The sequence below is a fragment of the Rhinolophus ferrumequinum genome, chromosome 10, assembly GCF_004115265.2.
Source record: "Rhinolophus ferrumequinum isolate MPI-CBG mRhiFer1 chromosome 10, mRhiFer1_v1.p, whole genome shotgun sequence".
In the NCBI taxonomy this organism is placed as follows: Eukaryota; Metazoa; Chordata; class Mammalia; order Chiroptera; family Rhinolophidae; genus Rhinolophus; species Rhinolophus ferrumequinum.
Genome location: NC_046293.1, coordinates 18,937,423 through 18,962,097, shown reverse-complemented (window position 1 = coordinate 18,962,097; position 24,675 = coordinate 18,937,423). Strand labels below are relative to the sequence as shown.

The 24,675-nt window shown below is 35.3% G+C and overlaps 1 protein-coding gene across 6 annotated transcripts in view; it reads right to left on the bottom strand.

Annotated features, from left to right (window-relative positions):
- Positions 1-24,675, bottom strand: part of ANKS1B (ankyrin repeat and sterile alpha motif domain containing 1B) — a 914,119-nt gene that overhangs the window by 772,512 nt on the left and 116,932 nt on the right. For 5 of the 6 annotated variants that reach the window (XM_033118713.1, XM_033118715.1, XM_033118712.1 and 2 more), the window contains exons 3-6: positions 9,715-9,871; positions 3,760-4,056; positions 2,390-2,465; positions 629-730 (exon numbers count right to left, since the gene is read on the bottom strand). In XM_033118713.1, the coding sequence (XP_032974604.1) occupies positions 629-730; positions 2,390-2,465; positions 3,760-4,056; positions 9,715-9,871 (632 nt within the window). Of the gene's footprint in view, positions 1-628; positions 731-2,389; positions 2,466-3,759; positions 4,057-9,714; positions 9,872-17,580; positions 17,636-24,675 lie in introns of all 6 variants that reach the window. The other variant, XM_033118717.1, reaches the window with a different exon arrangement.

Here is a 24,675-nt window from a genome sequence, read left to right as displayed (position 1 = left end):
TACTTAAATGACCTTTATAAAAAACAAAGGCAGGATTATCTTGTAGTACTGGCTGGGGAGGAAATAATCTGTATTCTTCCAGCTAAACATAATTTTGTTGTGGTTAACCCAGCATTTAGGTACCAACTCTACCACTTAGAATAGGATATGTGAGTTTGATCCCATCACTTAGCTTCTAGGAGCTTCAGTTTCCCTCGTGTACAAAACGGAGAATAATGATATCTGGATTTGTCTACCTCACAGAGTTACAGAAATCAGACAAAAGAATAGAAAATCCCTGAAAACTCTTATGCATTATTCAGGTGTACGACAACAGTTAATCATTACCATTTTATAGCTTTATTACCCTCAAGTTCATAACTATGTATTACTACATGAGTTTATAAAAAAAAGACTTTTTTAATCAAGTGAGTGAAAAAATAGCTTTTCTTAAAATACTGACTAGTTGAAAAACAGATATAAAATATTAAAAACTATTACTATTCAGTTTAAAAATATGCCATAAAAAAATGCAAGTAAAAAGTTCATTCAAAAGTAAACATTAACTCAAAACCCAGGAGAAAACTAAGACAGTTTTAATTTATTCTTAACTTTAAGGCAAACTCATCCATCATTCAATATTGTTTACCTTGTAAGAGCGTTGCAATCTGGAGAGATTTCTGAGATGGATGTTCTTTCAGAATGTCTAAGACAGTTCTACCTAAGCTATCCTTTATGTTGGCATCAATTCCTGAAAGAAAAAGAAAACCCCACTAGATGTACACCACTGGAGTGTCATCAAAAGATACTATTAATATATAACTGCTCTAACTTCAAACATATACAGAACAGCACTGAAGGTAATTAAAAAAAAAGTTAAGCTACACACACACGCACACACACACACACACGATCTTAGTAAGACAGAAAGTGGGAGTCTACTGCTACCAAAGATCAGGAACATTCTTGACAATGAATTAACTCTTAGGACACTGACACAATCATTAAAATTGCTTTTTAGGATTATAGCTATTTTGGGTTGTAAACGACATGGTACATTATCAGGATGAAAAGTATTATTGATTAATAATGTGAATTCCTAAAGTATAATGATCATGTGATTTGCATATTCTGTACAGTATCACAAAAATATTTTAAATGATAATGTACCATGGGAGTAATATAAAAACAGTCTTGAATATTCACAAAAGTTGAAAGAGCATGATTTTGAACTATTGTCCAAATACAAAGTCAAGTATTTCATACCTTTTTATGCAAGATTATACTCAATGACAGCAACACTCATCATCTACCTGGTGAGCAAATTTCTTGAAGTATGTAATGTAACTAAAACACCTCTGGAAGGATTTTAATTCTGAAAATACATATTGTACTAAAGAGCTTATTTTAATGTGGCAAATAACTTTCACCATCCCAAAAAAGTTTATAAACTTTCCAAACATCTAACCATAAACAAAGACAGTTTTCACAATCTGGTCTCAAACGTTAGTTCACCATAAAAAGATTATGTATTATTTTTATTTGTGTAGGGATGTATGACCAGCACATATTTAACTGATTGCCTCAAAACATTTATTATATCACTGGGTCACATGTCAAACAAACATGAAATTTTAACTTTGTATAAACACAATCAAAATGCAATAGTCTGCCAATGTGTTACGATTTTATTTTTTTTTTTACAGAGGAAAACACACTAAATATAGTGCATTACACAAAAGACTCACATCAGTTGTTTACAAGTATGAATTTATACACATGCCTTTTGATCCTAAAAAAATATCCGACCTCAGTTCCAATTTTACTTCATTTGGATCAGAATATACATATGAAGACAAATAAGCCTACTTTGTTGTTCCTTCAAAGCCTTCCCTCTAAAAGGCTTCCTTTACCATCACTGCAGCTTACAAACAAGGGCTACTCGGCTGAGGAGGAAACTAGAAGGAGAATTTGCCTTAAGGATAGGGAACTCTAATTTCTGTCTACCATTGTTCATAATATAAAACCTAGAGAAATGTGTTCTTTAATAAACAAAACAATTGCCATAACTTCACAGGGATCAGTTCCTTCCTCTTGTAGAGGCAGAGATTTCCTTTTCTTCTTGGAAATTTCTCTAGTATATTTTAATGTGATTTAAATGTATAAAATTGTAATTTCTAGGAGTTTTTTACTAAAACATCTACTGAGTGAAAAAAAAAGGTGCACATTTATATCAATTTTATCTAATCATTGAGGCTCAATTCTATATGATATGAATACATATCTGCAATTTAGAGTGAACATAAGAAGTAAAGATGATTATATAAAAAAAATTGTGTCATTTTCCTGTACTCCTGAAATAGAAATAATATTTGGCAGAATAAGCTCCATGGGGAATCATGATAGTTACCTGTTTCTAACAGAACTCTCACAACATCCACCTTTCCAAACAAAGCTGCTTCATGAAGTGCACTCCCCTTTTCTGTCTGGAAAAAAAAGAGAGACAGAGATTGAGAGAGAGAGAGAGAGAGAGAGAGAGAGAGAGAGAGAGAGAGAGATAGTCAGTTGCATTAGGAATACTTACAGGTTAAAAAATTCTGTCATTTATGTATTAATACATATTCTCTGAAATCTCAGCACTCCCTGAGAGAAAGGTAGTGAGAATAAAAAACACATTCCAGTCTCACCCATTATCCCAGACAACATCCAGTCAATTCCTGACACAGAGCCACCTGACTTACAATTGACCCCAGATACATGAGAGAACCCAACCAAGACAGAATAACTACCCATATGCTCAGATTAAATCACCAACCCCAGAATTAAGAGCTAAATAAACAATTACTGTGTTAAGTCATTAAGCTTGGGGGGTAGTTTGTTATGCAGCATAGCATACTAATACACAGGGGAGAAGGTCACAATCTGGCAGAAAACAAAGGGGTCTCTGGAAGATAAGAATGCCGCCACCAATTTGGGAGCCAAGAAACAGTCATAAAAGGAGAAAATGGTTAAAAAAAAAATTGTGGATGAGTTGAGACAGATAATAAAAGCAGGTTGCCCTTTCCTTGTGGAGAAACAAAACCTATCATGAATGTTATGCATTCTTCAAAGCTCAACTCAGATCACACCTCTCCAATTCTTTCTGATTGTCCTTAGGCATAGTGATCTTTCTTTTATTAGTCATGCATATGCAGCACATTATTGTGGAGAGAGGCCTGGATTTTAATCAGTGAGTCTAAATTCACATTCTCGGTTTATGAGCACGTGTCCTTTTGCAAGTTTCTTAAATCTTTGAATCTGATTCCTCATCTCATACCTAGAACTTAATAGCTCTCAATCCCACAGGAGAATTGTGAGAATTAGATTCTAAATGTGTCAACATATTAAACACAAAGTCCATACTCAAAATGTTCAAGTGAATTTTGTTTCATTCATTCATTCATTCAGCTTTGACTGGATTCCTAGTGTGTCAGGCTGTGTGCTAGACACTGAGAGAAAAGAAACAATTACTAATGATGTCACACAATTTGTATCTGGTAAGAATTTTCCATGTGTATAACCCTCAAATTAGAATGAGGTTAGAGATTATCCCTTATGTCTATTCATATTTCCCAATAGTGTGTGACAGAGTGCCCTGATTGAGTAGTTACAAATATACTTGTGGACAATTTGACTAATTAAAAAAAGTGGTAAGATTTCTACATACAACTTTTGATGTCTGCATCTCGCAGCAAAGCAAAAGCAGCACTGCTGTTAAAGCACAGCGAAAAGCAGACTCACCTGACAGCTCACATCCATTCCTGCTTCCAGCAGCACCTGAACCACGGCCTTGTGACCGTTGCGAGCGGCCAGGTGCAGGGGCGTGTGCTTCCGGGTGTTGCAGCTCATTAAGTTGGGGTGAGCACTGATGATCATTTTGACCACTCTCAGCCGCCCGTACAGTGCTGCTAGGTCCAAAGGCGTTTCCAGCTTGCTGTTCCTGATGGTAGGATCGGTGAGCTCTTCTAGGAGAACAGCCACTACTTCTGAGTGTCCATACTGGGCTGCACAGTGCAGGGCGGTTTCATTTTCATTGTTCTGTGAAGACGAACATAACATGCAAGTTGTCAATTAGCCATCAAAATTTAAACACAATCATTTAAAACCTGAGATGCTTTGGAAACATAAGTTTATCTATTTCGATAAGAAGGCCTACTAGATTTTATAAAGTGAGTACCATCTAGTGCACCGAAAACATCACACTTGATTTTTATCACTTCAACAGTAATAATCTGACTTTTCCCTGCATTACTTATTCCAATTTCCAAGAGTGATAAATGGCCATGTTAGTCAGGGACCCTACTGGGCCCAGATGGTCAGTGTTATCTACACCGTGCATCACACCGCCATGACATTTGTTAGTGAGAGAGATTAGTAACAGTTGTGACACACTTTTAGCAGACTGGCTTTCTAAAAGACAGGTGTTAGGAAATTCTTGACAATGAAAGATCTATAGAAAGGTTTCCCAGAGTAAGTTTCATTTTATTTTCCACATAAATTAAAGAATGAAGCCGTCCTTGCAACCCTAAGTTTAAACGGTATCTTTTATAAATATAATTATGGATTGAAAAACACACCTAGATCCACTCCTAGACAAGTTACAAGGAGTATCACAGTACGACATATGCAGCTTATAAGTGTTCCCATTGAAAATGAGGGAGATTTTCCTAGAAATCTAGCAGTTAAAAAAAAAAAAAATGTTATAATGGAGAAAGCTGAACCCAGTTGCAAAGCAGATGATCACTTCAGACCATTTGGGCAGATGGTTTAGGTGTGTGGGGTGTGACTATATCAGGAGGTAGAAGGGACAGTCTGGAAAAATGTAAATAAAAAACTTTAGTAACAAAAATGAAATGATCCTGAATGAGGGTTCCAGAGAAAAAGGGGTGCTACCATCATCAGAGTTATCATCATAACTAACACGATGTACCAGGCACAGTTGCATTTCATATATGCTTACTCACTTAACCCTCACAATGAGACAGATACTATTATCCCATTTTACAGATGAGGAAACTAAAGCACTGAGTAGTTGGATAACTGGTCTTCAATTACACAGCCATTGAGTGTTGGGGCCAGGATTTGAACCGAGGTACCCTAGACTGAAAATTGGTACTCTTACTACTGCCTTCCACAATAAACACTAGTACTAGTACTACCATTTGCTGAGTGTCTAACTTTACATACATTATCTCGTTTACCTCTCACAAAAGCTCCTACAAGATTAGTATTATCATCTTTAGTCCCTGGATGAGGAAACTGAAATACAGAAAGGTTAAATTACATGCTTAGGCAGAATCAGGATCTTTTGAGATCTGTATTTGTCACAATCCAAAACCCATTCATGCTCTCTCAACTATACCACACGGCCTGCCATGTGTTGCTATATTGTCAAAGAAGAACAGGAAATTAATGATCTGAAAGCAGAATTTCTACAGATTTTGCCCAAAAGAACACCAACTGGGTTGGAATGGGGAGGAGCTGCTTAGAGAGCTGTTCTGACTAGAACAAAAAGACAAGGAGGCTTCAAAGTCAAACAAATCTTTCTGTTCCAGAAAGTAACTCAGCTTTGCTCTAGCTGAAGGTAAGTAAGTTGAGAGCAGTGGGAGGATTTGAAAACTTAAAAAGAGGAGTGGCAAGAAAATAATCAAAAACAAATTTTAAATGAGCACTAGGGAAGAAGGCTTCTTCCTACTTTACCTCTCAAATAAGTATCAGAAGATGGCATCTGAACATCAAACCCAGGGGGAAAACCTACTCCTTGGAGATGGTCAATGAAAAGTTTAAGATCTGATAAACAGGGAATCCAGCTGGAGAGGTTGTTTCTTCCATCATTTTGGGGGGAGTCATTCCTGTTCTTGTTTTGCTGTGTTGCTATAAATGGTCTATTTCCGCATAGACACTCACCATATACAGGTTTCCACATAGACACTCATCATATACAGGTTTACACTCCCTGATTTTCTTATCTGGTTAAGTTTTATGAGGCTGATAAGAAAATCAATCTTATTACTCTATACCATGAAAATATGATACAGAAATATGATTCCTGACCAAACCAAATTTCCCCTTGCCCAGAAAGAGATTCAGTCTCATTTTGCAAAACACACCATCTCTTTGAGAAAAAGAAAAGTCAATTATAAACTAATGATTCCTCAAAGACCTCTCTACTTTTGCAAAGGCCTTAGCCTAGGAAATGACCCGTGCAAAAGTGAAACTTCTTGTATTAACACCAACTGTTCAGATCTCAAGAAAAACTATTTCAGTCATTCCAGACTTACTCAGGAGAAAATGTTCATAGAGTTTATCCATGATCAACACATACTTGGACTGGCACGTCAGTGAAGACCACAGCTGTGGTAACTTTATAAGGGGCATGATTGTGCCATGCTCACTAGTGATCCAATAAAAATTTAATTTGAAATAAACTGTGAATGAGCACTAATTCATAACTGCCAGTATGTCCACAACAAACAGTCTTAAAATTGTTTCAATTCTTTCTTTTTTTACCAAATGGGTGTTCTCTGAAAAATTAGGACACTTCCAGACAACCGGAGGCAGAATGAAACTGGCTAACAAAAGCTATTTACCAAAAGATCTTGCTTCAAAGTAAAGCTAATGGAAACTGTCTAACGCTAGTTGGATTCAAGTTTTGGTGAATGGCAAGGAAAAACACTTAGGAGATAAGGGACCTCTGGTTTTTGCCCTGTTAAAATAAAGAAAAAAAGGGAGGTGGCGGGGAGAGAAGGTGAAAGGGAGAAAAGATGAATGTACAGAGAAATGTAAATGAAAAACATACATAACATCCAAATAAAGGATATAACAAATCAGTTTACAAAAGATATAGGAAAGATATGGCAATTATAAAAACCATAATTCAGGTTTGTTTTCAATATTATGTCACCCTAAACTGACCACTAATTCTAGGCAGTATAAATGGTGACCTAAGTAGAAGTGCTGACATGAACTTATTGGCAACAATAAATCCCTCTGAACCTATCCTATCTGTAAATTTAGAATATTACCTTCCCTGTGAACCTTGTAGTATAGCATATAGATTAAGAGAGAACATACGCGTAGGAAAATGCTTTGTAACTTTAAATGTCAAAATGTACTTTTATGTTTTAGTTTAAAAAACAAACAAAAAACCCACAAAGGTAACTTTCAGACATCAGAATGAAGTCCTGACAATTAGGCATAATTTGAACATCATAACATGGTGTATCACTGGTTAAAAGCTTGGGCTTTGGATCAGGAGAATCTGGATTCAAATACTGGCTGCATTTTTTTAGGAGCTGTGATTTCATGGTCAAGTTACTCTCTCAAAGGTGACTTCCCCATTTTTAAAGTAGGAACAATGCCTACTTCATCAGGCTGTGGCAGCACTTAGTAAAATAATATAGATGAAGTACTTTGCACAATGCCTGGCATATAGTAAACCCTCCATTAGTAATAGGATTTATGAGGACAATATCGAGGGGCAACTGTGGAGGGTTCTGGAATTACAGAGACCTGAGCCCAAGCCTCACCTCGGTCACTCAGTAAGGTGTGGCCCTACACGAGTTAGCTTTACTGAGCCTTGATTTCTCATCTATGAAACGAAAGTGATATCACTTCAGAGGTTTGTGAAAATTAAATAATATACTGCAGGTGAAAGTACTTAGCATGATAGCTGGCAATCTTATGTCTCAATAAATGTTAATTTTCCTCTTCATTCCTTCCCTCTCTATTGCTTAAATACATAAAGGTTCATAATTAACTATTAGGTTGGTGCAAAAGTAATTGCAGTTTAAAAGGTTAAAAATAGTTGCAAAAACCGCACTTACTTTTGCACCAACCTAATAGTACATTTCTGTCTCATTCAGAGAGTGGGGGAAAGGAAATAAAGCTGAAATCAAAAGTTACTTATGAAAATAAAATTCTCACATCAGAAACTTTTAGGAGAAATGACATTGAATAAGAGTACTATGTCAGCACTAAAGGAGCATATACATAAAAACAAAACAAAAAATTACTGGAAGCATGGTTAAGAATCCCAAGGTTTTTCAACTTGTTTCCAGTAGGAACCACAATACAAAGCAATAGGAGAAAAGAATTTTGATATTCAATCACTGTAAAAAGGACTTTTTTATAGTTTAATTGATCTGTTCAACATCACAGAAAACAAGGGTTTCTCTTTGAAACATACCATTATAGTTAGAAGCCATTTAAAATCTTTAATTTTCAAACATAAAGAATTCTAGGTGTCTTTTTCTTATATTCATGTCATTTAAAAAAATCTAAGGTCCTGTTTAACCTTGGTTTGTTTTTCCATCTTATTATTTCAGGTTTGCTTTGGGGCACTCAGACAGTTTTAAGAATAACCACCAGGTGGCTCATACCACAAATGATCTTTTTTTTTTCTTTTTTTTTTCTTTTTTATATATATATTTATATTTCAACTTTTGGTTTTCTGATAAATACCCTTTCTCATAAATACCCTTTATAGTGTGATCCGGTAATAAAGATAGCTATATCTGTCATTTTTTAAACATCAAATTTATAAGTGTATTCACGTGAAAAATACTCCGCATTTTGTAACCTGTAAACTGAAATTTTTATTGTGAAAAGTATTAATAAGACAGTTTTACTATTAATAAAACGCTTTTCTTGATTTGTTCTTTCTACAACTGCATTTCATTGGGGGGAAAAATTTTTTTCCACCCTCTGTTGTTTATAGCTACCGCTAGTGTTACTTCTTCTTATTCTTTAGTCTGAATTTTAGCCAAAGGCCTACAAAGTCTTTATCTATTTGAACAATATGCTAATCATACTTTATTAGATGTGCTCGCCCTAGAGTAACCTACTTGCATTGATATTGGACAACTGCCAATCTGCAGCTTAATATCATGGTTGTAATTCAATTGTTGGACTGCATGCTGCCTTTCAAATATAGTTTTACAAAATGGGAACAGTAGGGGGCATGCAGAGCTCAAGATATTTGTATCACACTGTATTAGGGGACCTTATTTTACTTTCTGGAATCTGTGGTCTTATTTTATTTAGAATGCTGAGAATGGCATTCCTTTTTTTTAATATGCCTATTGTGTGTAAGATGGATATTACATACTTGCAAATATTTTGACGTTACTGTCAGTATCGTACTGCTGCTGTGTTTTACTCAATTTATTCTGGGGAGTGTGTGTGTGTGTGTGTGTGTGTGCACATACAGGACATTTTTAACTTAATATGTAACTAGCAACTGTACACTCTGTATTTTGCATTTTAATTCACAAAATTTTACTTACTGTGAAAGTACTATGCAAATGGTAAAGCTTAATAGAAATGATACCTATCACCATTCTTTTAGCATTTTAAATTTGATTAAGGAAACTCTAATTCGCATTACAAATGTGGATTCCATTCTATCATTAAATATTCAACAACTATAAAATGATTATCTAAGGCAGGCAAAAATATTATAACTACTTCCTTTATATGAGATTTTCTTGTTAACAATACCTGTTCAAATGCCCAATTTAGTGCCTATGCACTATATACAAGAGCCAAAGAATTTTTCAGCTTTTCCTTTGGGAAATTCAGCAGTGGAAAAGTGTTTGGCAAGGTAAAGACAGAAGTAATCAATTTTTCAATGTGGTTTTGCCTTCGCAAAACTCTAGAAAAATTATAGCGTTAGCAAACATTTGAAAGGTGCACCTGTTCATTGACTCGGGAATGGGATGGTCCATGATGAATAAGAATCTTCACAATTTCCACATCTCCTTTCCAGGCAGCCAGGTGAATAGGAAAATAACCTTTGTTGTCTGCTACGTTTGTTGATGCCTCATATTGAAGTAGTTTGAGAACTATATCCCTAAGGAAAAGAAAAGAAAGAAACACAACAGAAAAGAAAATATGCTGAACAACACAGATTTATTGAACAGGTCATTATAAAAGTATACTAGATGTTGGTTGGCAATTCAGAGTAATCATTCAAGGCACTGAGACGTAAAATTGAGTTTAAAAGTCTGCTTATTCAACATTTAGCTATTTTACTTACCTGGAAAACCACCAGCAGTGCGCGGGCGTGTGTACACACACACACACACACACACACACAGCATTGACTAACCAATGGAATAGAATTCATTTGGGCAAAATTTATCTAATTTCATTAACTGAATGAATTTAGTAAAATAATTTAAAAGTATACCTCTTACCATTTTTTTTAAAAGGCCAGATAGCTTGAGATTTAGCCTAAAGGAATAGCTGAGTTACAAGCAAACTTCTTGTTTAAAAAAAAAGTTATACTACCAAGAAACTTTCAGGGAGTTTATACATTATTCGTATGAGAACTGGAATAAGGAATTGAAGATGCATATAAAAGAGAAAGCAGACAGCACGTAGGAAAGCTAGCTGCAATACATGCCCAAGGTTTAAAAAAAATTTACTAACTTTTCAGCCATTACACACAATATACTTTGAATGTGCCATGTTCATACTCTTGCACTCCTTAGTCTTTCTCCTCCCAACCCTAAGAAATGATTTCAAGAGGGAAATTCATTTATGGACAAGTTCCATTATTAATGCAATTTCAGTACATACTCAGTATATTCTACCTATAACATTCTGTACTCAATCCCCACCAGGTTTTCGAAGTAAAAATTCTGAACTGCAATACTCAACCTCAGGAGGAATTAATTAATAATTAATAATTATTAATATACATCATACTGAACTTTGTAACAATCAAAAACAGTCTTTTTAAACAAAAACATTTTCATTTGGATGCACTTAAAAAGCAAATTCTATTAATTCACTAAATGAAATCCTAGACAGATAAATACACATATACATACATATATACAATTTTAATATAGTCTAAAGCTGTTTCTTAGACATAACAAATAACCAATAGTGAGAATGAATGTAACAGAAAGAACTAAATTGAAATATTTTATAAAGCCAGGCTTTCAATATAAGTAACAAATGAGAAAATCTGGAGGTCGTTTGAATAGAAGTTAAAACTCTGACAGACCACTGTAGGGGTTCAGAGCAAGTCACCCAAGGTGTGCCTTTGTGGTATGTGGATTCTTTTGAGCTAAAGGCAACTGAAACACTGTGGGCTCAAAAGAAACTATGCCCCACCCCCCTTAACTACCTAGAATTTAAATTAGGGGCCTCGTCCATAATAAGAATTATTATCAGAGATAATCTTTTTTGACCTATCTGTATGGCAGGACAAATATCTGATTATTGAAATCTGTTCTTATCCATCTGACTGTCCGTCCTCCCTTCTGAAACTTCAGCTGCCTAACCTCATCCCTTAGCACATTTTACCTGTCATACATACCTCATTTTACCTGTCTGTCTCTGAACCTCTCATGTACATGGCATCTCTGACTCGCACATGTATGTGAAGTTCCCATACATATTTATGTAATTAAATTTAGTTATTTTCTCTTGTTAATATCTGTCTCACGTGGATATGATTATTAGACCAGCCAAAAGAACCTGGAAAGGTAGTGCAAAATTTCTCCCTTCCTCATACCACCCAAAAAAAAAACATGATGAAACACAAAATTACAGTAAATGATAAAATACGTTGCCAAGAAAATGGCCTAAACTTGCAAAAGAGAGCAGAATGTACCACCCAAAATATGTCTATTTGGCATAAGTATTATTTTAGGCTGATTACTTTTAAGATCGTGGGGGAGGGGGACAAGAGGAAGCTTTGAAAACAGAAGTTACCCTTTTGTATGAAACATTTACGTTTATATGGAAAATCTCTATTTGTAAGTGTATCTCCCTCTGTGTACCAGAAGGAGAAAAATGACTCTTAATCTCTAGAAATTCTTATTAGTGGAGAAGGCAGAAACTTATATCTGCATAACGATCCTATGCCTTTGTTTACTGTGCTTTTTCTGATAACCTCCCATAAATGGTTTCTCTCTTCCCCACTTCTCCTACCCCAACACCTTTTGTCGGGCTAGAAATGGTATTTAAGGTAGTGGTTTGTGCCTTTTGGGGGAGTGGCTCCGTTTTCCTAGATCTCTACCATGTATACTGAGGTTATTTTTTTCTCCTGTTAATCTTTCTTTTTTATTATGGGGGGAGTCTTAACCAAGAACCTAAAAGAATAGAGGGAAAATTATTTTTCCTTCACTACACTTGGAACATTGGATTTAATTGGTAAATATATGAACCATGATGAAATAATCAAGAATATGTTACAGAAATATTTAGAAAGTTCCAAAAAGCCCTAAATTTTCTATTGATAATGTTTCAGAGACAAAAAGAATAAATTTCATTTTAACATCCTTTTTAAAAACCAGTATTATTTTATAAGATCTGAACTGAGAAAATTTGAATTTGAATCCCAGCTATTCAAACTTCCTAATGATGTGACCCCGAAGAAATTAGTCTCATTTTTCTTTTTCTTTCCTTTAGGTAATACTATAATAATAATAATGCTAACTGGTTAAGATTGGTAAGATTTTTTTAATGAGATCATAGAAGAAAAGCCCCTTGGCAAATAATAAAGCACTAAACAAATATTAGTTCTTGCCCCAATAAAGCTAAAATTCTTTAAGAGTGAAAAATGCTTCCAGCAGATCACCTTTGTAAAAATGAACCTGAAAATCAGAAGGACACCTGAAGGTTGTACTTGTACTACTCCTCACTTCTCTGCCACATAAGAGTTATTATACAAGGTCTTCTATTGTGAGATAAAGAACTACAATAAGTTAAAAAGGATTCAGTATCTATAAATAGCAAAAACAATTAAAAATTAGAAGATGTGGTTTGAAGTCCCAACTTCTCTATACCACTTACCAATTTGGTTGCCTTGGGTAAAGCAAATAACTTCTGTCTGCCTTTCAGATACAATTAAAATAAAATTCAGATTCTATATCTTGCTACCAGTCTCAAAGGGTTGTAGTGTCAATCAAATGAAAAACTGATATGACTATAAAATTGTGTACATTCAAGCACTATTCTCAAGGCAGGCTGCGGCCATGTTGAACAATCCCAATGATTTTTTTTCAACTGAAATATTTCAGCATTTAAAAACAAGGTAAGATAATACCAAGGAAACACACTTAAATACCTGAATCTGACAGAAAGAATTCATTCTGTGACAAAATAGTCTTTTCTAAATTCATATATCAGAGAGAGATAATTGTGTAAAGGGTTTAAATTTTAGTTCTCAATGTCTAAACAAATAAAAATATGTTCTAGATCGTCTAAAAGCATTTCCTTTCAAAGGGTAAAGAGGAAAGTTTAATGGGATCATCAGTCCTAGTTTACTCTCACTCAAACCATGTGAATTTCATTTGTTCTTCGGCTCAATCTTTGTGGGCATTTTCTAATAATGTCTGCAATATGCACTCATTCTTTGTTTACCAGGAAGATTTATGATATAGTGAAAAAGCTGACTAACTCATTGAAACTAATAACAAAAAAATAAAAATAAATTTTAAAAAATTAAAAAAGAAAACACTAACTTACATCATTTATATTGTGTAGTGATACCACTGAAGGGGATCAGATTTTGCTACCCCAAAATATGTCTCTTTGGTATAAGCATCATTTTGAGCTAAAGGCAATTAAAACCTAGCAGATTCAGGAAAAGCTCTTTACCTAAGTTTACATTGGAAAGGGAGCCTGTACCAGAAAAACAGTTATTACCATAGATACCTTTTACCTAAGGAACTTTATCTGCATAACAGGGCAATCTTTGTTTTCCAAACATCTCTCACCTTCCTGTGAATGGCTACTCCTTGGTATTCCTAAACCCTACCCCTTACTTAGCTCAAGATGTTATATAAGCCTCAATTACCTGGCCGCTTTTTGATCTTTTATTCTATGGGGCTCCCATACATATGTAATTAAATTTGTTTTTCTTCCTGTTTATCTATCTATATCCATTTAATTATTAGAGCAGCCAAACAACCTAGAAAGGAAGAAGAAAAAAAATTTCTACCCCGGTACCACCATCTAATATCTAAATGAGGAAAGAATAATATATATGTTTATGAAATGGCTTTTGGTGAACACTAAGATCCTAATTAAATACTATTATTTTTATTTAAGTTTTTTAAAAATTTATACACTGTATTAAATTTGTTTACTTTAAATTTAAAAAATTTTTTTTACTTCTTATTCAAGTTGAGCTTTTTGTTTTATGTAGAGATATCAGCTAATGAACTGGTTCAGCTCAGATTTCTAAAGTGAAAACATATTTGTGAAATCTAAAGTTATATCTCTAATCAAATAAGTGCCTGTTAGACTTACTGAATCATAGATAAAATTTTAATCAACAAATTGTCATTAATGTTTCTTCTGAGATATCCATGTATACCATAATTAATATGTATTACACACGCCTTTTTCATCCAGACTCATTAAGAACAAATTAAATTTCAGGTACTTTCTATAATATCTAAACTAGAAGAGTAGTTTAGTTAACACTAGGATCATATCAAATCAGTATTATTATTTTTTATTTTTATTTAAGCTGCACCTCATATCTTCTGGAAACATCAACAAATAAACATGTTGAGTATGGTTGGTTACCTGGCATGAAATATTAAGTTATACTGACAAACAATATCTATAGGCTAGCAAGCAGAGAAGTAATCCCTATTTATCTTAAACATAAAATGGCATTCTTTCTTATATGCAGTATTTGATAAATAAGAAATAATCTAAAATCTTAAAGTGTGATTAATGGGATCATAAAAAAAGTAATTCCATTTCCCATCAGCTAAATAAATATCAAATAAATTTCATAATAATCCATTTTAAATCATTGCAACATTTTTCAGTTTGAGGCTAATACATGAAAGTTTGGTAAAAATGGGAATTCTAAAAGTACTGATTTTTGCTACTATATTTCATTTTCTGATAGATATAAATATACTTCTTATTAATAGGAAATGTTTTTTAAGAAGTTGCAGTATATGTCCCAAGCAAAATTAAATTAACTGGGAAGGTTCAACATTTAAATTTTTTTTACCTCAACAGCAAGTTTCCCTATAATTAAATCATAACTGAAGACATTTATTTTGTTCCATCCTCCCTTGCTTGTTGGTAGTCCAAAGAACTTTGAAATAAACACAAATCATCTTCATATGGATGTATTTTCAACAAATGAATGAAATTCTCAAATTCATAAAGGCTCTTGATTTCAAACTTTCCTGAAGATTTTACTTCTCCTTAAGGGAATAAAGTGGCAAATGAATTTGATGTGGTCAAAAGATTCTTAAGACAATACACTTCATTTTCTATCTGGAGCTCCTTTATATATTGAATTCACTCTAACAGATTTCTAGTTGGAGTGAATAAAGCCAAATTTTAACTAGTTAATCTGTTTATCCAAGAAAGAAGCAATGAAAACAAAGATATTTCTAAGTTATTGAAAGAGCAACTTCACTGACCAGATCATACAAATTTTTAGAGGAAGTGCTCTTCTTTCACTAGAAAGCCTAAGAAAGAGCAAATTAAAAGTATAAATAGTAGCTTACTATCTGGATTCTAGATCCAATTTGAGATACAACCTGGATTATACATAAGGGAGCCTTGGATTCAAGCATTAAATATTTAAAGAATGAGAGGCAAGGATAGAAAATATTTTTACCTGACACATATCAAAGAACATATATATTTCAAAGATAAAATAACAATTTAGCACTGACATTTTCCAAAACAATAATCACAATGTACCCAATATAATTTAATGAGATGAAACTTCACAAGAAAAAAAGGGAGCAATTTGCTAAAAAGAGAAGGAGAACTGAAATAAATATGTTTAGGTTTAGTAAAACCTTATAGAAAACAATATTATTACTTAAAAAAAAGGATTAAAAACAAGAGAGGAGGAAAGGAATGAAGGAAAAAATGAGAACGGGACGGAGGGAAGGAAGAAAGGGAGGGAGGGAAGAAGGGGGAGAGAGAAATAGAGAGAGAGAGAGAGAGAGAGAGAGAGAGAGAGAGAGAGAGAGAGAGAGAGAGAGAGACAGAGAGAAGGAAGGAGGAATGGCGGGAGGGAAGGAGGATTGGAGTGAAGGAGGAGGGAGAAAGGAAGGAAAGGAGAGAGACAGGCATGCCAGCTGGCTTGTGAAGGGGCTCAGGACAGGCCGCCCCAAGGTATGCTACTTTGGCACATGAATTATTTTGAGCTGAAGGCAATCGAGACCCTGTGGGCTCAAGAGAAACTTTTGCCTCTCCCTTAAAGAATTTAAATTAGGGACTTTGCCATAATAAGAATTATCAGAAATAACTTTTAATGACCTATCCATAGGGCAGGGCAAACTTCTAATTACTGAACATCTGCTCTTCTTATCATCCTGCAAAAGACCTTCCTCCCCTCTGAAGCCTCGGGTGTCTTACTTTATCTTTAGCTCAGAATGCCAGATACATCATTTTAACTGTCTGTCTTTGAATCTCTCATGTAGGTGGGATCCCTGACTCCCTCATGTATGTGGGGTTCCTATACAATGTATGTAATTAAATTTGGTTATTTTTTCATACTAATAATCTGTCTCATGTCAATCTGATTATTAAACAAGCCACCCAGAAGAAAGGTAGAGGAAAACCCTTCCCCCACAACAGCTAATTGCTATTCAGAAGAGCAGTGAATCAAATTTGTAGTAGAAATACATGAGACAATGAATCCTCCATATTTTAAAAAAGAAAAAAAAGAGTAATAGATAGGTCTCCAGCATATCTATTGAAATAATTTATTTATAATTGTCGCTAGTGGATTTTTTCTTCCGACTATAATTTTTCCATCACTTGAAATTTCCTAATCTGCAATTACAAATGACCCAGGAAAACACCAATAGAGTACATTTTCTATTGCGTCCTGATTTGGCAAAATGGAGATGAATTGTTCATTGTGAAATTATGTATTTCAGGAACAAAATGGTGCCCCATTTGTGGATTAACTAGTGTTTAATAAACAAGTGCTCCAAATAAAACATACCAAATGAGGGGAAGTAGACTTAATATGCAGTATGAAGGCCTAAGATTATATGTTGGGGGTAGGAAAAGAGCCTGATTCAAAGCAAAAGAATAAAGTACAGGACGCTGCAACATTACTGCTAGCTCTATGATTCCATGAACTTTAGCTTAGAAACCATAATGTTTATGGAAACCACCTAGAGCCGATGACTATAACAGTAGCAACAAACATGGAAATGATGTATTTCTATGCTGACTGCTAAGGCTTGCTTGGAAAAAATACAACATAATCAACTGCTCATTACCTATGTTAAGTGAGAATAGTAATGGCAAAGAAAAGAAAAACCATTCTTCTCTGGCTCTGAGATTTATTCTACGACATTTTTTTCTCCTTCCAACACCATTTTTTTTAAAGGCAAATAGTAAAATCAGCATTCCATGTGAACACACTATCTGATGATAATGAAAGGCAGCCCAGAAAGACATGATGTGACAGAGAAAAGCCAGCAAGAGTTTAGGAAACTGATGTGCACAAAGCCACAAAGGGGAGATAATGTACAGCACTGGTAAAGCATACACTTGGAACTAAAACAATTAAGACTCTAGACACAGCCCCACCTTGATATCGAAGTGTCCACTAAGTCACTTATCCAAAATGGCCGTGTTTCTCCAGCTATAAAATGAGGGGAGTGAGGAAGCTAGGTTAGAACAAATGTTCTCTAATTTTCAAAGTCCATGGGTAATTTAAATAATTTATAAAAAAGAAATCTTATACTCTAGATGAAAATCCAAATTTCAGAATTATGGCATCACAATACATAACTGAGCCACAAATAATACCAAAACTGTATATCATAAAATATTATAATTGGAAGAAATAAGGAAAAAATCCAGTCTATGTATTAAGTACACTGAACTGAGGCCTAGAGAGGTTAAATTAAATGGCTCATATAACTAGCAGAGATGGGGAGATGGGATTAGAATTTTCCTGCTTTTCTCCCAATGCCGATAGAATAGTACTGAGTAAAATCTTTCTAGAAAGCATTAAAAAGAAAAGATAAATGAGATGTTCACATAAGCAAAGCAGTTATATAATTCTCAGGGAATATCAGTAATTAAAGAGATCTTAAAAGATATCTAGGACGTCATAAAAATGGCAGCATGAGGTGAGCCTCTTGAAATCTTCCCTGGAATTTACAACAAATTGAACAGCTATAATTCCACAAAGGACTCCCACGCAGCAGACAGGAAAGACTAAAAGGTGCGCAACTGAAATCATCTAAAGGTGGGCAAATAGGGTGAGCAGGGGAGGAGGGAAGGGAGAAATGCAGAGACGGGGCTGCGCGGGCGCAGGATGCAGACCTAGTTCGGAGTTTCCAGCTCCCAGCATCCCGAAACTACCACAGCCTGGGGAGAGGAAAGAACTTGGACTGCCAGCGCTCCCCTTATGGCCCACAGTCCCACCTGAGGGATCAGTATATAATACAGCTGAACCCAACACTCACGGCAGAGACCTCAGAGCAAAGACTGAGGGAAGAAGGGTGAAAATGGCAATTTAAGCCCTCACAACTGCCAAGCAGAGAAAGGGAGCCTTAAGCACTGAGCTAGCCGACCCCTCTCCACCCTCCAGAGCTCACCCCCTCCCACCCTCCCAGGGCTAGATGCGGAATGGTAGCAGTGTCAGATCAAAAGAACAGGATATTTGCATTTCTGAGAACTGCAGACCCGCAGCCATGGACTCACAGCCCAACTAGCTCTGGCGAAGGGGAGGGAGTCGTGGAAGCAGGACTGGCTATGATGGTGGTCATCACCATTGCTCTGGGCCACATCTCAAAACCCACCCCATCACTGTCCCCACCTATCTGGGCAGATCCCTACAGGAGTAAACAGAGCCGCGGAAACACAGGCTCTGAAACTGCTGCAGGAAGAGCTCTGGAACTTCAGAAGCTCTCCAAATCCCCCCCGAGAGGCGGTGCCCTGTGACTCAGGCAACCTGTTCACAGAGCAGTACTCCTTCCAGGGAATCCCCCCCATGTGAGAAGCCAGAACAGTGCAGAGAAAACACTACAGGGTGAGAGAGAATAAAAGGCTGCAGTTGAAGAGAAAATAAAACATTCTACCAACACCTACTGAAAAACAAAAGAAAGACCTCTTCCTATCAACCTGTTGCAGAACCCACTCCTGTAGATGACTAGGGAGAGAAATAATAATTCATTAATTGCCATGAGTAACCAAGGTAATAAGGTAGTTAAGAAAGAAAATGAAAAGTCTCCAAAAAAGAATTTAAAGACATGGAAATATGTGCTTTAAATGACAGAAAATTCAAGATTGCAGTTCTGAAAAAAATCAACAAGATGCAAGAAAACACAGACAGGCAGTTTAATGAACTCAGAAACACAATCAAAGAACTAAATGAACATTTTACCAAAGAGACAGTGTACATGGAATATTCTCAAGGATAGATCATATATTGGGACATAAAACTAGCCTCAGCAAATTTAAGAAGATTGAAACTATAGCAAACATATTCTGTGATCACAAGGCTTTGAAATTGGGTATCAACTGCAAAAAGAAAGCAGGAAACACTACAAATAAGTGGAGATTAAACAACATACTTTTAAAGAACAACTGGATAAAAGAAGAAATAAGAGGAGAGATCAAAAGACACATAGAAACAAATGACAATGAAAATACATCCTACCAAAACTTTTGGGATGCAGCGAAAGCAGTTTTAAGAGGGAAATTTATACCTTTACAGGCCTATCTCAAGAAACAAGAAAAATCCCAGCTAAACAACCTCATGTTACACCTTAAGGAACTAGAAAAATTGAACAAATGAAACACAAAATCAGCAGAAGAAAGGAAATAATAAAAATCAGAGCAGAACTAAATGAAATAGAAAACAAAAAGACAATAGAAAAAATTAATGCAACAAAGAAGTGGTTCTTTGAAAAGATTAATAAAATTGACAAACCCTTGGCTAGACTCACCAAGCTAAAAAGATAAAAGACACAAATAAACAAAATCAGAAATGAAAGAGGGGAAGTCATCACGGACACCACAGAAATACAAAGGATCATCCAAGAATACTATGAAGGACTATATGCCACCAAGTTCAATAACCTAGAAGAAATGGACAAGTTCTTAGAAACATATAGCCTTCCTAGGCTGAATCACGAAATCAATGTTTGCCAGCTACAAAAATCAATGCACAAAAGTCCACTGCATTCCTATATACTAACAATGAAATCTCACAAAAAGAAATTTAAAAAATTCCTTTTGCAATTGCAACAAAAAGAATAAAATACCTAGCAATAAGCTTAACCAAGGATGTGAAAGACTTATATACTGAAAACTATAAGACATTTTTAAAAGAAATTGAAGAAAATCTAATTAGACCGATCACCAGTCAGAAAATTGAATCAGTCATCCGAAACCTTCCCAAAAGTAAAAGTCCAGGACCAGATGGCTTCACTAGTGAATTCTACCACACCTTCAAAGAGGATTTAATACCTGTCCTACTCAAACTCTTCCAAAAAATTGAAGAAGAGACAATACTCCTTAACTCATTTTATGAGGCCAATATTACCCTGATACCAAAACCTGGTAAGGATAACAGAAAAAAAGAAAATTACCGACCAATGTCTCTGATGAATACAGATGCAAAAATCCTAAACAAAATTATAGCAAATCGAATGCAACAATGCATTAAAAAGATTATTCATCACAACCAAGTGAGGTTCATCCCCGGAGCACAAGGATGTTCAACATACGCAAATCCATCAATGTGATACATCACATAAACAAATCATATATTGTATGATTATATCAATTGATGCAGAAAAAGCATTTGACAAGATTCAATATCCACTTATTAAAACACTTAATAAAATGAGTATAGAAGGAAAATACCTTAACATAATAAAGGCCATATATGACAAACCCTCAGCTAGTTTCATAATTAATGGTGAAAAACTGATGCCCTTTGCTCTACATTCAGGAACACAACAGGGCTGTCCCCTATCACCTCTGCTTTTCAACAGAGTATTGGAAGTCCTCGCCAGAGCAATCAGGCAAAAGAAAGAAATAAAAGGCATCCAAATTGTGAATGAAGAAGTTAAATTGTCACTTTTTGCAGACGACATGATGCTATATATAGAAAACCCTAAAGACTCCACCAAAAAGTTATTAGAAACAATAAACAAATACAGTAAAGTTGCCAGCTACAAAATCAATGTACAAAAGTTCACTGCATTCCTATATACTAACAGTGAAATCTCAGAAAAAGAAATTAAAAAAACAAAACGAAACAATTCCTTTTGCAATTGCAACAAAAAGAATAAAATACCTAGGAATAAACTTAACCAAAGATGTAAAAGACTTATATACTGAAAACTATAAGACATTTTTAAAAGAAATTGAAGAAGACACAAAGAAATGGAAAGACATTCCCTGTTCATGGACTGGAAGCATCACCATAGTTAAAATGACCATATTACCTAATGTGATCCACAGATTTAATGCAATCCCCATCAAAATCCCAATGACATTTTTTTTAAGAAATACAACAAAAAATCGTCAGATTTATATGGAACCACAAAAGACCCTGAATAGCCAAAACAATCCTAAGAAAAAAGAACGATGCTGGAGGTATCACACTCCCTGACTTCAGCTTGTATGTAGTACAGAGCAACAATAATCAAAACAGGATGGTATTGGCCGAAAAATAGACACACAGACAAATGGAATAGAATTGAGAACCCAGAAATAAACCCACATAAATATGGACAGATAATTTTTCGACAAAGAAGTCATAAACATAAAATGCAGAAAAGACAACCTCTTCAAGAAACAGTACTGGGAAAATTGGAAAGCCACGTTCAAAGGAATGAACCTAGACTGCTGTCACCATGTAACCAAAATTAACTCAAAATGGATCAAAGACCTAAACATAAGACCTGAAACAATAAACTGCATAGAAGAAAAGATAGATACTAAACTTATGAACCTTGGGTTCAAAGAGAGTTTTATGAATTTGACCTCAAAAGCAAGGGAAGTAGGGGCCGGCCTAGTGGCTCAGGCTCCGTGCTCCTAACTCCGAAGGCTGCCGGTTCAATTCCCACATGGGCCTGTGGGCTCTCAACCAAGGTTGCCAGTTCAATTCCTCAAGTCCCGCAAGGGATGGTAGGCTCTGCCCCCTGCAACTAAGATTGAACGTGGCACCTTGATCTGAGCTGCCTCCCGGATGACTCAGTTGGTTGGAGCGCGCCCTCTCAACCACAGGGTTGCCGGTTCGACTCCCACAAGGGATGGTGGGCTGTGCCCCCTGCAACTAGCAATGGCAACTGGACCTGGAGCTGAGCTGCGCCCTCCACAACTAAGACTGAAAGGACAACAACTTGAAGCTGAACAGCACCCTTCATAACTAAGATTGAAAGGACAATAACTTGACTTGGAAAAAAGTCCTGGAAGTACACACTGTTCCCAGATAAAATCCTGTTCCCTTTCCCCCAATAAAAATCTAAAAAAAAGAATACATTTCAATTAAAAAAAAAAGCAAGGGAAGTAAAACCTAAAATAAATCAATGGGGCTATATCAAACTTAAAAGCTTCTGCACAGCACAAGAAACCATCGACAAAATAAAGAGGCAACCAACAGAATGGGAGATTTTTGCAAAGAATGCCTCCAATAAGGGACTAATATCCAAAATATATAGGGAACTCATACAACTCAACAACAACAACAAAAAAAATCCAATTAAAAAATGGGCAGAGGACCTAAAGAGACATTTCTCCAAAGAAGACATACAAATGGCCAATAGACATATGAAAAAATGTTCAACATCACTAGTCATCAGAAATGTGCAAATAAAAACCACAATGAGATATCACCTCAACCCAGTTAGAATAGCTATCATCAACAAGACAAATAGTAACAATTGTTGGAGAGGCTGTGGAGAAAAAGGAACCCTCATACACTGTTGGTGGGAATGCAGATTGGTGCAGCCATTATGGAAGGCAGTGTGGAGGTTCCTCAAAAAATTAAGAATAGAATTATCATAAACCCAGCAATCCCTCTCCCGGATATCTACCCAAAAAATCTGAAAGCATCTATCCATAAAGATATATGTGCTCCAATGTTCATTGCAGCCTTATTTATGTTGGCCAAGACATGGAAACAACCACTGTCCTTCAATAGATGAATGGGTAAATAAGTTGTAGTACATATATATACACACAATGGAATACTATTCTCCCATAAGAAAAGATGAAATAGTACCATTTGCGACAACATGGATGGATCTTGAGATTATTATGCTGAGCGAAATCAGTCAGACAGAAAAAGTCGAGAACAATATGATTTCACTGATATGTGGTATATAAAACTAAAAACAACAAAAGAACAAGACAAACAAATGAAGAAATAAAACTCATAGACACAGACAATAGTTTAGTGGTTACCAGAGGGTAAGGGGATAGGGTATTGGTAGATGAGGGTAAAGGGGATATGGTGATGGAAAGAGAACTGACTGGGTGGTGAACACACAATGTGATATATAGATGATGTATTACAGAATTTTACACCTGAAACCTATGTAACTTTACTAGCAATTGTCACCCCAATAAACTTAAAAAAAAAAAAAGATATCTAGTAAAATCCCTTTATAATGATCTTAATGATTGCTTTTCAATTCACTTAAATGATCTTCACTTTGTATACTGCCAATAGAAACTAAAAATTATACAGTGGGCCACAGGGAAATATATCTCAATGGTTAGAACTTCATATAGGCCATTATATATATAAATCAATCACATTTACTAAACACTGGAATTCAAGGAGGGTTATGAATGCTAATGTTTATTGGGACATTATTTTGAGAAGTGCTTATAATGCCAAGCTGGGCTAGAAGAAGAGTAGTATAGGTCAAATGGTCAGGCCCAAGATCTTCTGTCCGTTGTTTGAAAGCTTGTTTTCCCAATGGGAATGTCCCCTGAATTCAAACTTAACATGGCCAGAGGCCATCGTAATGTATGCTTTGGGCTAATTTAATTTGGCTTCATTCCTGATGAGCCAGGTACAAAAAAGAAAAAAATAATAATAATTAAAAGATTCAGATGGTAAGGATCTGGACACATTTTGCACTCTACAGAAAGACATCAATATAGTTGATGTCCTAAGCTAAATAATATAAGATGATATAATATAGAAAAGGGACTAGATGTAAAGAAATGTAATTTGGGAATACTGATACTAAGAATCCAAGTGATGAAACATTAAGTTTTTGTTATTTTATATAATTCAGATGATTCTCCAGAGAGAATGATAATGTTATATTTATGTACTAAGTTTTAAGACAAAAATGTCATAGTGACAAATAAAGACAAAAAGGGTAAGTTTCTTGTGTGAGAACTTTTCGGCCATAAAATGTGATCAGGTTTGACTAAGTCCTTTGTGCCTCAATTCACAGAATAAAAGAAATTTTAGGTAGGAAAGCAAAAGATAACTAACATTTTTTAGGCAGTAATTACCACATTTCAAAAACTGAAGTGAAATGAAATGATGCAGATCTGGGAAAATTAATTTGGATCATAGAGCAAAGGAAAAACACCAGGAGGAGACACATGAAAAGGGTCCCTTTCCTTCTGATGGGGAAGAACAGAACATTTGAATCATTCAGAGGACTCCTCACACTTTGACTCTGTCACTAA